At 35.4% G+C, this 17,818-nt stretch overlaps 1 protein-coding gene across 1 annotated transcript in view; it reads left to right on the top strand.

Annotated features, from left to right (window-relative positions):
• DLC1 (DLC1 Rho GTPase activating protein) overlaps positions 1-17,818 on the top strand; it is a 418,348-nt gene that overhangs the window by 387,177 nt on the left and 13,353 nt on the right. The window contains exons 5-7 of the mRNA XM_075860021.1: positions 85-156; positions 5,890-5,971; positions 16,953-17,016. Of these exons, the coding sequence (XP_075716136.1) occupies positions 85-156; positions 5,890-5,971; positions 16,953-17,016 (218 nt within the window). The remainder of the gene's footprint in view (positions 1-84; positions 157-5,889; positions 5,972-16,952; positions 17,017-17,818) is intronic.

Below are 17,818 nucleotides of genomic sequence, written 5' to 3'. Positions count from 1 at the left end.
CATAGAGAGGATAGGAGGTATACTAAGGAACTTGTCACTCTGCAAATCACTAACCGTGGGGTTTCTGTATTTTATCTCTTACAGAAATAGAGGCAAAGGAGGCATGTGATTGGTTGCGGGCAGCAGGATTTCCTCAATATGCACAGTTATATGAAGGTAAGTGCTCCTGCCACAAAGTGACCCTTTTTGTGTCATGTTTTGCCTGTTCAAGAGGAAACACTTAGCACATTCTGCACCTATTAAGCAGCTATAACTTTTTTCATACTATAGTAAAAAAAAAAAATCCATTGCTTTTATAGTAATAAATAGTTCCACTGTTTTCTTAAATCAATATCTTATTTTTTATTTCTTATTTTGGTGTAGCAGAAATCCGACCATAACTGTTGCTATTAGGATGACAATGAGATGCTGGAAAGAGACGTTATATAGCACTTATTGTGCGACTTAATATTTCCCTATGGGATATCGTTCTACGATGGCTCGCGCTGCATCCAATTTCTCACAGATGGAACGGTCTAGATATAAGCTTTTTCTTCCATAGTGAATGAGAAATGGAAATACAAGGGAATAATAAGATAATATAAGTATTTGGTGTCCATTATCCCAGCTAGTAAAATATAGTTTGTTTAGTTAGACGAATTGCAAAAGTTCAGCTACTTTGAAGTTCATCATATATCAGCATGTCTAGCACCATGACAGCTAAATGAGTCTAGAAGCTCACTTTGTCTATTGGAGTACGATGGGAATCTGATCCATGTTATCATAACGGTATTTTGAGGACACAAGCAACACATATTATTCCTAACTGCCGAAAAACTGGCCACATGGGAAGGTATCATATTTTTATTTACTGTAATACATTTTAAGTCGTATGTTGTAGCTCTAAGGATTATAGTATGCCCTAAGCTGGACATACACATGAGACCAATGTTGGCCAAATGCCGGTTTGGCCAACACCACTCAGCCGAGCATTTATGTTTATTTCATTACGGACGGGAATAGGCCACTGCAATACTCCTCTAGCAAAGGCTTATCTACTGTGGGAAAAAGGTATCTGGCATAATGAAATCCAACATGCCTCATCCCTCTTTCCCCCAACATATGCTATTGTGGGACAGCACGGAGGCCTCTATACAATGGAAGTGTGCTGATCCTCTGAGATTGCTGGGTTTGGTGGACCTTTATTTCATGTGTATGACCCACTCTACTTTTTAGGTTGCTGTCCTTTGCTAGATAGACAATTAAAGTGTAGTCTAAATAGAGGCCTTATGACTCAGTCAAGTATGTGCTATTAAAAATATTTTTTAATAATGACATGACCTGTAACTGAATACAAGCAAAATAATGTTTACCCCCTTGAAAATTTGACACAATTTGGCAGAGTCTTGACCCGTTTGCTCATAGAAGTGTTATAAAGAATTAGAGAGCATCTGCCTTATACCACGTGACTAAGATTAAGTCTAAGCCTGGGTTCACACTGAGTTTTTTGCAGGAGGAAAATCTGCCTCAAAATTCCAAACAGAATTTTGAGGCAGATTTTCCTCTGTCTGCACGCCGATTTTCACGACGTTGAGTGCCGCGGGCATAAATCGCCGCAAAATACTCTTTCTCTGCCTTCCATTGATGTCAATGGGAGGTCAGAGGCGTAAAGGCCAGAAGATAGGGCATGTCCCTTTTTTTTTTCCGCTCGCAGGAAAAAACGACTCCACCTCCCATTGAAATCAATGGGAGACATTTTCGGCCGTTTTTTGGCACGTTTTCTGACGCAGTTTCCATCAGAAGTGTGAACTCCCCCTAAGACTACTTTATAAATAAGTTCCTTATTTGTATATTTCTTAACCAGCTTATATATTTTATAAGTTTTTGTTACAAATTATTCACTTAATATATAAATGTCATAAACCAATCTTAGGTTATGTCTACATGCTACTCCTTAACACATGTATTCATACTTCCTATTTCTAAACCAGGTTTACACGTAAGATAAATATGACCTGAATGCTAAATACCTGTGGCTAAGATTCCTTTTCCTCTGTTATGTCTGTTGTGTCTTCCTCTTACGTGAAGGATTGTTGCAGACAAAGATGTGGATCACTGTGTATTAAGGAACCTGTGCACCATCTCTGCTGGAGAAGAAAACTCATTTCCTACAATTATTCCCCATCATTAAAGAGACTTTTCTCTTAATCCATAAAATGGTTTGACCTAGTAGGAGATTTTCACACAGTCTAGCGGAAATAGAAGACGACGTCCAGGTTCAGAGAAAAAAAATAATTTCTTACTCTAATGCAACTTTTTTTTTTAAATAATTCCTAATAAAAAAAAAAAGTCTGAACTTCCCTGAATCAAAAGCATGAATGGTCCTTGTAAATCTTAGAAACCTGTCATGCTGAGAAGAGGTTAACAACTTCTAGTATGCCAAAAATAACGAAGATGTGAACTGTGCTTGTAGATGTAGGTCAGTAAAGGCCATTTCCTGGACAAGGCTTTGACTGTAGTTCTTTTCAATTGCTACTTCTTTGTTAAAAATAACTCCTATTCTCTTATACATTGGTGAATGATCATCGGTTTTATGTTCATGCCTGATATAATAGGAATTAGCTAGATACATCAGTCAAGCACTTGACATTTTAAAGCCTCTTTTATATAGTGTATTATTGGTTTCTTATCATATAACTGATGTTTTTGTAATCTCCGTAGTGTTGACAGATTAAATACATTTGGAAATTTCTTCGTAGAAAAGTTAAAGGAGGTTTCTCACCAAAGCCTTTTTTAACAAATTTGAACATATGACTTAAAAGTCTGATCGGTTAGGGTCCAACCACTTAAACCACCACCGATCCCAAGAATGGGGCTTCCGTTTCCTGCCAGAGAAGTGGCTGCAATTTAAAGGGAATGTGTTGCCAGCAAAACATGTTTTTTTTTTTTTAGTTAAACAATTAGTGTGTAGGTGATTAAACATTGTTCAAATTTTTTTTATTTTTTTCACGAGTCAGGAAATATTATAAATTAGATTCTAATTTATAATATTTCCCATTGCTGGTCACTAGATGGAGCTATTCCCAAAATTGCAGCATTGCAAAATTGGGTAAAAAGCCCTCGCTCTAGTGAGCTCTCAGCATCCCCCCCTCCTTTATCCTGGCTAGTGCCGGGATAAACGAGGGGTTTGAACGGTCTATCCTCCTACACTGTGTGTCGCCATTTTTTGAGCTAACACACAGTGTAGTAGGTTTACATACAGTAGTAAACGTACACAAACACGAACATACATTGAAATCTCTTACCTGCTCCTGCCGCCGCGGCTCCGTCCGGCCCGTCCGCTCCGTCTGCTGCCGCTGGTCCAAGTGCACAAGTCCGGAAGCCGCGACCGGAAGTAGTAATCTTACTGTCCGGCCGCGACTTCCGGTCCACAGGAAAATGGCGCCGGACGGCGCCAATTTCAAATTGGACTGTGTGGGAGCGGCGCATGCGCAGTTCCCACACAGACGGCGTACACAGAAGTGGATGGGACGGGAGCCGTTCGCAGTCCCTATGGGACTGTGGCTGCCGTATTCCATGTCTGTATGTGTCGTTAATCGACACATACAGAAATGGAACAAAAAATGGCAGCCCCCATAGGGAAGAAAAAGTGTAAAAATAAGAAAAAGTAAAACACAAACACACAAATAAATATAAACGTTTTTAATAAAGCACTAACATCTTTAACATATGAAAAAAAAATTTGTGATGACACTGTTCCTTTAAGGAGAAGACGTAACCTAGCCGTGTGTTTATTTCTGTATGAGTGACAAGCAGCTTTTTTAGCTTGAGCTTTGCCGTTTTGTACTGAAGAATCATCTGGATGTATCTGGTCACGTCACCTGATTTACGTAGAAAGGTTTCGATAATAAAACATGTAACAATCAGTGAAGGTAAAATATATTCGTGCTCTTAATGGAGATATTTTCTTCCACTTTAGTCAAATTGCTGATATATGATGTCCTCTTTGAAGGCCAACATACTGCTCAGGAGTCCTGTAGCGCAGACCCAAAGTAGAAATTCTGAAAATTAACTAGAATTGTCCAAATACAATATACTAAAGTTCAAATGTTGAAAATGTAAATTTAGGTTTTTCAAGTATTGAAAAGGCCGCAATACTGTATTTAAAATGTAAACCGATGAATAATTGTCAACTTGTGTATAAATACTCTATATTCACTCAGATATATAACCTGAATCTTCTGGGCCCCAGTGCAAAATCTGTAATAGAGCCCCACCATGTTCCATGTACAATATTAGTGTCCTCGTATGTGGCAGAGGGGCCTTCGGGCTACGGCTACCCCCTATAGCTATAGTTCACTTGAGGAAATTCTCATCAGTGAAGCCTTTGCTTGTGTTATTCAGGATGACTTTCTGATATTTGCTACCCATTTTCCTGAAAAATGCTGAAAGCAGCTGTTCAAATTTCAGTCCCTGCCGAATAGCTCGGTATGAAATTCATTGTGTAGCAAATACTTCCCACCATTCGTAAGCGATGTGTAAATGTAGTCTTTCCAAGCGCCACGTAGAAAGAGGAAAACCTATGAAATGATTAGGCAGCCAGCCTGAAGCTTGTTTATTTCAATGAGTTTTGCAGTTCTTTCCAAAAAAATCTTTGATACTTGTATTATATGGAAGCCCTTATGACTGCTGAATAGTCTAAATACACAGTTATGATTGCTGAATAGTCTAAATACACATTTATAGTTACATTCCTATCATATTCTTTTCCGGCTATAGTATTATGAGCTATGTTAGCATATTTACTACCTGTGTATCAGAAAATTCCATTAGTTCGGTGGGTGCAAAACGAGTGTGACCAGAGTCAGATGGCTGTAATGTGGCTGAACTTTAGAATTTGCATTACAGCGACAATACCTGAACCTCCAATGGTTCTACTGAACCAAAATTAGAATCCTATGGTAATATAAATTTAGTTCAGTAGAACACAGAACATATATACAATATTACAATTCCAGATTAAGTTGGTTTATCCCATGGATATTACTGATCACATATAACTAAATTTGACTGTAGTTAGTTAAATACATAGCAATGTCTAGAATTAAAGACCTATGTATGAATGTTTCCTTCAATGCACTAAAAAACCAACAGGTCAGGCAGACCTTTCCATGACCCAATAGTCTGTCCTGTATCTGGTTACAATTTTTAAATTGTTCTGCTTATCTAAATACTTTGAAAACCTCCGAAAAATGCCAACCCGTATGCCGGAGCTTGTTAGTGTCAAAATTTGCAGTTCAATAACATCTGGAGCTCCAAAGGTTGTCTACTCCTTCTGCAAGTGCACTTCTTCAGACCAGCCCCACTGACATAGTAAATAATTTATCACTAATCCTCTGATTTCGGAAGATACTATAAACATGTGTACACACTGGGCAAATATTTATCTTCAAGTAGGATATTGTGCATCATATTCAGCTTTGATCCTGTACAGATGGTTTTAATTCAGCTGCCTTGCACTCTGTTTTTGGGCTTTTATCTTTGCTTGGCCCAGCTTCCCTGACCTTCCCAGTGCGTCCCATGTGAATTTTATCAAGGTTACATGTAAAAGCTCCAGCATGTGAACCAGTGCGGCGGTGTGGTATGTGAGATGGCACCGGGAGTCATTTATCTTGGAAGTTTTTGGGGGTTTTTGTTTCTTTTATAGGAGAGTACAGGAAACATCTGGTTCCCTTAACCCTTATATTTACCTTATGCTTTTAAGACCTCCACTGAAGTCTGCTAGGCACTAAACAGTTACTGTGTGTTATATAATCACTGTAAAAATATTACTTTATACAATTGCTTTTGTGTCATCTTTAAATACTAGTTTATAAAAATAACTCCATATTAAATCTGTGTTATTCCTAGATCTACTGTTTCCCATTGACATCCCCTCTGTAAAGAAGGATCATGATTTCTTGGATAGAGATGCCATTGAAGCCTTATTGAGGTTGGTCTTCATTGTGTGGATAGATCCTTTTATTGTTTTACTCATAAAAAACCTTGATGAAAATTTGTCGAACACTGGACGCCAATATTAAAAGAACTTTTATTCTGCGCCCGACGCGTTTTAAAAAAGTTACCATCCGCAGTCTGACAAATTTTAATATGATTTACACCAAAAGCAATGCGTACGTTATAGCGTGAATCCCTGGTCTTGTCACTTTTACAGGGGCATCATGTTGATTGGCGCTCGTTTACCCCATTTAAACAGAGTCATTGTTTGTCCCCATACATTCCGATCATCGCTTTGTTTAAATGGATCAAATGAGCGCCGATCAACATGATGTATTGTTGATCAGCATCCCCGTACATTTTGCATCTTGTCGGCAGCACATCTCTATTTACGGGGAGATGTGCTGCCGACAAATAAGCATTTTTTGTTCCGCATAAAAGATCCAATCAGCCAACAGTCGAGTGTTTGATCGTTGGCCTGTGTAAAAGTTGCCCTATATTTAGGTGCCTTGTATAGAAAAGCATTGAATCTTGGTAGGAGAGGAGTCAATGCTTTATAGAGGGTCTATGCTTGATTTTGGTTCTTATGAAATAATCAATATGCTGAACAATCACTTTTGCTGAACAAGAGCTTTCACCTTTCTTAAACTGCAATTTGTACGTCTTCTGCTAAATAAAAGAGAGGATGGGGGTTGTGTTCTCTTTTGTATACATCTGCTTAACATAGACACATCGTAAAGTGCAGTCTAGACATATGGTTCTTCATCGTTAGTCATGTGAAGCCAACGTTGGCTACAGCCACTTATGGTTAGCCTCTGAACCACATAATAAAAAAAACAACTCTGATATATATATATATATATATATATATATATATATATATATATATATATATATATATATATATATATATATATATATATATATATATATATAAAATTATCCCACTACAGTTTATTAGATTTAGGTACCTGGACTATAATATATTATAGTGTCTCACAATATTAAAATAGTATAATGTAATGTAACTGAATACCAACATATACATTACACTGTGTAATTTATAGCTGCCTGTAATAAAAGTAAAGCCTAAGAGAAGTGTTAGTTATAGTAAATTTAAATTCAGGGATTTTGTAATGTTAAATGCTTTTGTGCAAAAAAAAAAAGACAAGTATTGTAGGTATGATACCTTTATTGGCTAACCAGAGGAATTCTGTATGTAAGGCTACATTCACACGAACGTAACCTACCTCGGACGTGAAAAACTGCCGTTTTCCACGTCCGAGGAGGACGCGTTGTCACGGATGGGTGACACGCAGTAGAATAGGACATGTCCTATTTTTCAACGGACCGGTTACACGCTCCGTTGAAACAACTATGGTGTGAACGGCCCCATTGAAATACATGGGTTAGTGTGACGGCCGTTGTTTTAACGTCCGTTACACGTACAAGATTCACGTTCGTGTGAACGAGCCCTAAGCTTTCAGAGCACACAGGCTCCTTCTTCAGGCGAGTTTATATGAGGTGATATATCATTGAAATAAACCGGGGTAATTCAGGGATTAGTAATAATTTCCAAAGCATGATAAAAAGGAGAATAAATCTGAGGCGCTTGTGTATCACATCCAATACATCACTAGACTCTGGTGTTGTCCTCCTTTGCCTTGTGTGGCTCCTTAAGGCCTCATGCACACTTCCATCACCGTTTTCACGACCGTTTTTCACAGATCCGTGTGTCTGTTATGGTATCCGTGTAGTTTCCGTGTGTACTCAGTGTCCGTTACCTGTTTCCGTTTTAAACGGAAGTTTGGCTTCCGTTTTTCACGGATCCGTTGAAATGGAAGGTATTAAACTTCATTTGAACTTGTCACATGTCCCAGGAAACACCCATGGTGATCATGCTCCTTGCTTATGGGTCTCTCAACATCCATCTTCAGGAATGAATGTGTACTGTAGTCTGTGAACTTTAGCACGCCCTGCCGTTTCTAGGTCAACGGATCTGTCAAAAACGGACGGTACACGGAAGCCTTCTTTTTTTCACGGAACCATTGACTTCTATGGGCCCCACCGTCACGGAATCACTGACAAAAGCAGGACATGCTCTACTTTCGATGGAACAGAACAACGGATCCGTGAAAATAATGGAAGTGCGCATGGACCCATTGAAATGAATGGGTCAGGGTGTTATCAGCGAAAAAAACGGATAGCACCCTGAAGGAAAAAACTGAAGTGGGCATGAGGCCTTATACTAGGATGTGTAGGGGAGACTCACAATGAGATCAAACCAAGCAGAAAAGGAACACGCAAGGTCAGAAGAAGACAACATATTTCATTTGTTTTCTTCTTGGCACCCATAAAATGTGAGACAGGAGACATGTAATCCTAGCAGACATGATTTTTCTTGTAACTGACACCATGCGTATCCGACAGATTTCAACTTGGATTTCGAGAACTATTCCCTTACACTTAAAACAGTAAAAGTTTATCTTCCCAACAACAGACTGCTGTATCATTTTCAGCCGACTGTGCAGTTTTGTTGTGTAGACACATTAAACTGAAGTCTCACAGAGATTATACAAGTCTTATCAGCAAGACTCAAGATTCTCCTCTGCACATCAAAGACCTGCAAGACAAAAAGGCGAATTTTGTTCTAGAAGGGACTAGATAATTCTAGTATTTCAGATGTGTTCTATAGTTACATTCCAGCCACATAAGGCTTTATAGTCTTGTATGTAGATAGGTATATGTACGTATGTTATATATACACACTGCTACATGGCTCTGCCCATTGTTCTTGATATGAGTTGATGGCTTAAAAGAGACCTAATAATTTCCTTCCTGTCCTGAAATGGGGGAGGGGAAAATTGTTTAATCTATTGTTTATAGACGATCTCTACCTAAAAACAGGAAATGTCTTTGGTTGTAGTTTTAATGTACCCCAACCCCTGTCTCTTTTGGATCCAAACAATAGTTATGAAAGTTTTCTACTACCTGTCCTTCACTCGTGACCTTTAGGGTATGTTCACACGGGCCAATTTCAGCTGTTTTTCAGGCCATAAACGTCCTAACGGCTGAAAAAGCGGAAGCAGAATGCCTCCAAACATCAGCTCATCATTGATTTTAATGGGAAATACGGCATTCTGTTCCGACGGGGGCGTTTTTTTTACGCCTTATTTTCAATAAACGGCACGTAAAAAGTTGCCCCGTAAAAAGAAGTGCATGTCAGTTCTTGAGCCGTTTTTGGAGCCGTTTTTCATTGACTCCATAGAGAAACAGCTCCAAAAAGGCCGTAAAAAACGCAGAGAAAAACGCTAGTTTAATTAAAAAACAGCTGAAAATCAGGAGCTGTTTTTCCCTTTAAAACAGCTCCGTATTTTCAGACGTTTTTTGTTAAACATGTGAACATAGCTTAAGGGTATGTTCACACGGCTTATTTTCGCCCGTTTCTTGAGCCGAAAAATGACTGTAAAAGTGGAAGCAGAACGCCTCCAAACATCTGCCCATTGATTTTAATGGGAAAAACGGCGATCTGTTCCGACGGGGCGGTTTTGAAAAACGGCCGCGTTACAACAACTCCCTCGAAAAAGAAGTGCATGTCACTACTTGAGACGTTTTTGTATCCAATTTTCATTGACTCCATAGAAAAACCGCTCCAAAAACGGCCTTAAAAAACGCCAGGAAAAACGCTAGTTAATTAAAAAACGTCTGAAAATCAGGAACTGTTTTCCCTTGAAAACCGCTCCGTATTTTCAGCAATTTTTTGCTTAGCGTGTGAACATATCCTCATAGAGAATTCAGAAGTCTGTAGTGTTAAGCATTCGTCTGCCGTCAGCCTCCACTAATAAGTAATAAAACAATGGTAGTTTTATTATTTCAACCCAATTGATGAGCTAAATGTTAAATTTAAAAAAAAAACATGTTTTTGGGGCGACACCATGCCTTTAAGAAAAGGGTTGCATGATATTAGAAAAACATGGCTACTTTCTCCCAGAAACAGCGCCACTCTTGTCCATGGAGTTTGTCTGGTATTGCAGCTCAGCCTCATTCTTGCAGTTCAGCACCCTGGTTTCCTAATCTCATACCACCCTTTTAAATTTTCACTTGAAATCATGCCAGATATCTAAATAACCTACAGCTTTCAGAAGTGTTACTATTGTGACTGTAGGCAATATATTGGGAAACTCATTTACTTTATAACTGTAGTTAGGTTATCAGCAGGTTACAGGTCAGTAATCCCCGGTGATCCTGTTACTTCATCTCAAGATGTCCTGATAACTCTCCATGGTCATTCAGTCAAAGAATGTTCAGGAAAAAAGATAAAATGAAAAAGTGAAGAATTTTATGTCCTACAAAAAATTCAATTTATTTGGGGCCTAACTCTGGCTGCATATATCAAATACATTTTTCAAATAGTTTGTAAAGGATATATTTGGCAAGGTAAAAACATTAGTCGACCGCACTACTTATTTGCTTAGGATTTAGCATTTGGATGTGTAAATGTGGAAGAAAGGGCAGTCTGTGCTTGTTGTGCATACTTCATGTACAATAAGGTCTCACATCTTCGCATGAACATGCTTTCTGTAAAGTTACGGCAACCCATCTCGCCTCTCCCTTGTGATAAATGAACTTGTTTTTCGAAGATTAACCAAATTATACATACCTTAGCTTTCATATTTGGCAATTTTATTCTAAGCAATTCCCTAATTTGTCCCATTATTAGCAGCTGCAGTGTAATCCAGTTCCCCATGGCTGCTCTACCTTCTGACGTCTGTTTAATGTAGATGCAATTTACAGAATGGAGGAGATTTTTCAAAACTGGTGCAAAGGAAAATTATTAGAAGAGTTGCCCATCACAACCAATCAGATAACCTCTTTTATTTTCAAAATGGCCTCTCAAAAATAAGAGCTGGAATATGATTGGTTGCTATAGGCAAATATTCCACTTTCCATTTGAGCTAGTTTTGGGAAGACCCATCCACTGTCCTTACAGCCATCACAGTTCCTCTCATGACATTGGGGACCCTACCTCAGTTACCCAGACAAGTGCTGCCCCTATAGGCAGTGATTCAGCTAATAAATGTAAACTAGAGAATTGCTGTAATTCCCTAAAATACAAGGAAGAAAAAAAGATACACCGATCGATAGATAGATATTAGATAGAATAGATAGATAGATAGATAGATAGATAGATAGATAGATAGATAGATAGATAGATAGATAGATAGATAGATAGATAGATAGATAGATAGATAGATAGATATGAGATAGATAGATATGAGATAGATAGATATGAGATAGATAGATAGATATGAGATAAATAGATATGAGATAGATAGATATGAGATAGATAGATAGATAGATAGATAGATAGATAGATAGATAGATAGATAGATAGATAGATAGATAGATAGATAGATAGATAGATAGATAGATATGAGATAGATAGATATGAGATAGATAGATAGATAGATAGATAGATAGATAGATAGATAGATAGATAGATAGATAGATAGATAGATAGATAGATATGAGATAGATAGATAGATAGATAGATAGATAGATAGATAGATAGATATGAGATAGATAGATAGATAGATGATAGATAGATAGATAGATAGATAGATAGATAGATAGATAGATAGATAGATAGATAGATAGATAGATAGATATGAGATAGATAGATATGAGATAGATAGATATGAGATAGATAGATATGAGATAGATAGATAGATAGATAGATAGATAGATAGATAGATAGATAGATAGATAGATAGATAGATAGATAGATAGATAGATATGAGATAGATAGATATGAGATAGATAGATATGAGATAGATAGATATGAGATAGATAGATATGAGATAGATAGATAGATAGATAGATAGATAGATAGATAGATAGATAGATAGATAGATAGATAGATAGATAGATAGATAGATAGATAGATAGATAGATATGAGATAGATATGAGATAGATAGATAGATATGAGATAGATAGATATGAGATAAATAGATATGAGATAGATAGATAGATAGATAGATAGATAGATAGATAGATAGATAGATAGATAGATAGATAGATAGATAGATATGAGATAGATAGATAGATAGATAGATAGATAGATAGATAGATAGATAGATAGATAGATAGATAGATAGATATGAGATAGATAGATAGATAGATAGATAGATAGATAGATAGATAGATAGATAGATATGAGATAGATAGATAGATAGATAGATAGATAGATAGATAGATAGATAGATAGATAGATAGATAGATAGATAGATAGATATGAGATAGATAGATAGATAGATGATAGATAGATAGATAGATAGATAGATAGATAGATAGATAGATAGATAGATAGATAGATAGATAGATAGATAGATAGATATGAGATAGATAGATATGAGATAGATAGATAGATAGATAGATAGATAGATAGATAGATAGATAGATAGATAGATAGATAGATAGATAGATAGATAGATAGATAGATATGAGATAGATAGATATGAGATAGATAGATATGAGATAGATAGATAGATAGATAGATAGATAGATAGATAGATAGATAGATAGATAGATAGATAGATAGATAGATAGATAGATAGATAGATATGAGATAGATATGAGATAGATAGATATGAGATAGATAGATAGATAGATAGATAGATAGATAGATAGATAGATAGATAGATAGATAGATAGATAGATAGATAGATAGATAGATAGATAGATAGATAGATAGATATGAGATAGATAGATATGAGATAGATAGATATGAGATAGATAGATATGAGATAGATAGATATGAGATAGATAGATATGAGATAGATAGATAGATAGATAGATAGATAGATAGATAGATAGATAGATAGATAGATAGATAGATAGATAGATAGATAGATAGATAGATATGAGATAGATAGATATGAGATAGATAGATAGATAGATAGATAGATAGATAGATAGATAGATAGATAGATAGATAGATAGATAGATAGATAGATAGATAGATAGATAGATAGATAGATATGAGATAGATAGATAGATATGAGATAGATAGATAGATAGATAGATGATAGATAGATAGATAGATAGATAGATAGATAGATAGATAGATAGATAGATAGATAGATAGATAGATAGATATGAGATAGATAGATATGAGATAGATAGATAGATAGATAGATAGATAGATAGATAGATAGATAGATAGATAGATATGAGATAGATAGATATGAGATAGATAGATATGAGATAGATAGATATGAGATAGATAGATAGATAGATAGATAGATAGATAGATAGATAGATAGATAGATAGATAGATAGATAGATATGAGATAGATATGAGATAGATAGATATGAGATAGATAGATATGAGATAGATAGATAGATAGATAGATAGATAGATAGATAGATAGATAGATAGATAGATAGATAGATAGATAGATAGATAGATAGATAGATAGATAGATATGAGATAGATAGATATGAGATAGATAGATATGAGATAGATAGATATGAGATAGATAGATATGAGATAGATAGATATGAGATAGATAGATAGATAGATAGATAGATAGATAGATAGATAGATAGATAGATAGATAGATAGATAGATAGATAGATAGATAGATAGATATGAGATAGATAGATATGAGATAGATAGATATGAGATAGATAGATATGAGATAGATAGATAGATAGATAGATAGATAGATAGATAGATAGATAGATAGATAGATAGATAGATAGATAGATAGATAGATAGATAGATAGATAGATAGATAGATAGATAGATATGAGATAGATAGATATGAGATAGATAGATATGAGATAGATAGATATGAGATAGATAGATATGAGATAGATAGATATGAGATAGATAGATAGATAGATAGATAGATAGATAGATAGATAGATAGATAGATAGATAGATAGATAGATAGATAGATAGATAGATAGATAGATATGAGATAGATAGATATGAGATAGATAGATAGATAGATAGATAGATAGATAGATAGATAGATAGATAGATAGATAGATAGATAGATAGATAGATAGATAGATAGATATGAGATAGATAGATAGATATGAGATAGATAGATAGATAGATGATAGATAGATAGATAGATAGATAGATAGATAGATAGATAGATAGATAGATAGATAGATAGATAGATAGATAGATAGATAGATAGATATGAGATAGATAGATATGAGATAGATAGATAGATAGATAGATAGATAGATAGATAGATAGATAGATAGATAGATAGATATGAGATAGATAGATATGAGATAGATAGATATGAGATAGATAGATATGAGATAGATAGATAGATAGATAGATAGATAGATAGATAGATAGATAGATAGATAGATAGATAGATAGATAGATAGATAGATAGATAGATAGATAGATAGATAGATATGAGATAGATATGAGATAGATAGATATGAGATAGATAGATATGAGATAGATAGATAGATAGATAGATAGATAGATAGATAGATAGATAGATAGATAGATAGATAGATAGATAGATAGATAGATAGATAGATAGATAGATAGATATGAGATAGATAGATATGAGATAGATAGATATGAGATAGATAGATATGAGATAGATAGATATGAGATAGATAGATATGAGATAGATAGATAGATAGATAGATAGATAGATAGATAGATAGATAGATAGATAGATAGATAGATAGATAGATAGATAGATAGATAGATATGAGATAGATAGATATGAGATAGATAGATAGATAGATAGATAGATAGATAGATAGATAGATAGATAGATAGATAGATAGATAGATAGATAGATAGATATGAGATAGATAGATAGATATGAGATAGATAGATAGATAGATAGATAGATAGATAGATAGATAGATAGATAGATAGATAGATAGATAGATAGATAGATAGATAGATAGATAGATAGATAGATAGATAGATAGATAGATAGATATGAGATAGATAGATAGATAGATAGATAGATAGATAGATAGATAGATATGAGATAGATAGATAGATATGAGATAGATAGATAGATAGATGATAGATAGATAGATAGATAGATAGATAGATAGATAGATAGATAGATAGATAGATAGATAGATAGATAGATAGATAGATAGATAGATAGATAGATAGATAGATAGGAGATAGATAGATATGAGATAGATAGATAGATAGATAGATAGATAGATAGATAGATAGATAGATAGATAGATAGATAGATAGATAGATAGATAGATATGAGATAGATAGATAGATAGATATGAGATAGATAGATAGATAGATAGATAGATAGATAGATAGATAGATAGATAGATAGATAGATAGATAGATAGATAGATCACAAGAAAAGCACTTGCAAATCCACTTGAGACCCAGAGTTTAGCGACTCGGATAAACAAAAAGCTTACTAACATAGCTGAACCTGATACCAAAACATTGGAGGCAAGTGAATATAAAGGGCGCAGTTATATTCACGGCTGGTTGTAAAGTATGTATTCAAGGTAAGGTCTTTAAACTCGGGTCTGTTTGCTTATCATACAAAGCTTATATTAAGATTTTAGCAAGTCTAGCATATTTTACCTGTGAGCAAAGGCAGACCTATTTAAACATAGAATTGCTTGTCTTGGCATTTATTCAGATTTTTGAAGAATTTTCTTAGTCATTCGTTTTGTAGGTTAAAAAAATGAAATCTTTTATGAAAATGATCCGTTGCTTTGCTAGAAGTCTGAACCAATGCAGGTTTATGTATTTTCAAGGTCCTGTTTGTAATGTGTTGGACATAATCCCATTCCGAGATTCTAGAACTGACTTTCTCATACACGTGGCAGAGGCGCGCGGTTTCCCTGCAGCTCCATACTATAGGGTTATACGCACTCTGTTTGCCACCGTTTGGAGCTCCTATTGAATACGGAACAATTGATTTTTCTGTCGGATTAGTTCAGAATCCAACATAGAAAATCTGAGTCGTATGTAGGTAGAGTATGGCTCCATACAATTTGATAGAACCTCTATTACAGCTTTGTGCGATTTATAGTCTGTTCAGAGCCATAATACAGCTGTGTGCATGAGCCCTTTAGTTCAGAATCCAACATAAAAAACCTTTTATATGCCTCCATATGAAATCGGAGGCATACATAGGTAGAGTAGGGCTCCATACACTTCGCTGGATGCTGTATTACGGATTTGTTCAACTCGTAGATTGTACGGAGCCATAATACGGCCATGTGCATGAGCCATTACAAAGCAAGTAATGTTGTTTCGGTTTGTAAACCCACTGTTCTAGACTAACTGTAACCATTAGTTGTCTGCATACTGCAGGCAGGAATTTGATAGAATCGAATGCATTGGCTGAAATAGGTCTATGTTAGGACCATGTTCAGGAGACACATCTCCATTTAAAAGAAAAATAGATCCTACACATTAAAGGTCAATTAGTAGTCTCAAAGCTATAAAAAAAAATATTGCCACCCTAAGGCTACATTCAGATGAGCATCGGCAACCTCAGACGTGAAAAACTGAAGTTTTTCACGTCCGAGGTGCACCCGTGGGGGACATGTTGTCATGGATCCCCCATAGACTAGAGTCTATGGAGGGATGCGTGACACACTAAAATAGGACATGTCCTATTTTTTTCACGGACCCTTCACACGCTCCATTGAAACAACGGTCATGTGAACGGCCCCATTGAAATACATGAGTCCTTGTGAGGTCCGTTGTTTAAACGGCTGTCACACGGACGTAATACACGCTCGTCTGAATGAGCCGGAACTGTTTAATTTTTATAGACCGTTAAATGTTTTTCTCTGAAAAGCAGCTGTAAATAACCTCACTGTCAATGGTATTACAACTGAAGTTAGCTATTTTTTCATCACTTGTAGCTTCTGTTACCCATTCAAATCTTATTTATTCTTATATTTCGAACAGGCGACTGAATACTTTAAATAAATGTGCGGCGATGAAGCTGGAAATCAGCCCAAATAGAAAAAAGGTAAGGCTTGCCCGAAACCCTTGGATCAGCTAAAGATATGAAAGCAGAGACAATGCAACCTCTCCATGACTCCATATCACGGTCAACCGTGTAATTGGATGTTACCTTTACAAGTGATAATCCATTTTAGATTGAAATGCTAATTAAATTACTTGCCACATTTTTTAAATTGCCTTGCAATTTTCAAAGAATTTTAATGAACCCCTATGTAGATAAGACACACTGGCTTATAATTAAAACTGCGGGGGATGGTCACCGAAAAGAAAGGTAGAGCAGATCATTCTTGAAATTATTTTATAATGATCTAATATTATTTATAGAAGAAATAATTTGGAGAATAATTTTTGATAACATGAACACAATATTAGAATCTATTTATCTGGTTCCAGTATGGCTCCCAAATGCCCTACTATTCCAAGTTTTTTACCTAGAAAATGGTAACTTTTTCGTATGCCCCTTACAGAGTCACAATTTTTTTAGTGAGGGAAAAAAATTCACCATTGATCACCAGCTCGCTAGTGTGAGGAACCCACCAAACAAATCCCTTAGTATGTGTATATCCGCTTCTTGGACCTGTTGGAGTGTGATATTTAGGGGAGTCACTTTAATTTTCCGAATTTTACTTACCGTAGCTTCTTTAATAATGTAAATTTTTGGCACATTTTGGATTTAAAGAATCCTTGAAAAGGGAGGCCAAAACAGCGTGGAAAGTTTAGACCAGTCCTTTCTGATTTGCTCTATTTCAGATGTCAGATAAAACTAACTAAACCACATTGTTGCTACAAAACATTCCTAGAACAGG

The sequence above is a fragment of the Rhinoderma darwinii genome, chromosome 1, assembly GCF_050947455.1.
Source record: "Rhinoderma darwinii isolate aRhiDar2 chromosome 1, aRhiDar2.hap1, whole genome shotgun sequence".
In the NCBI taxonomy this organism is placed as follows: Eukaryota; Metazoa; Chordata; class Amphibia; order Anura; family Rhinodermatidae; genus Rhinoderma; species Rhinoderma darwinii.
Note: the sequence above shows the minus strand (reverse complement) of the source record. Positions and strands in the feature narration are given on the sequence as shown.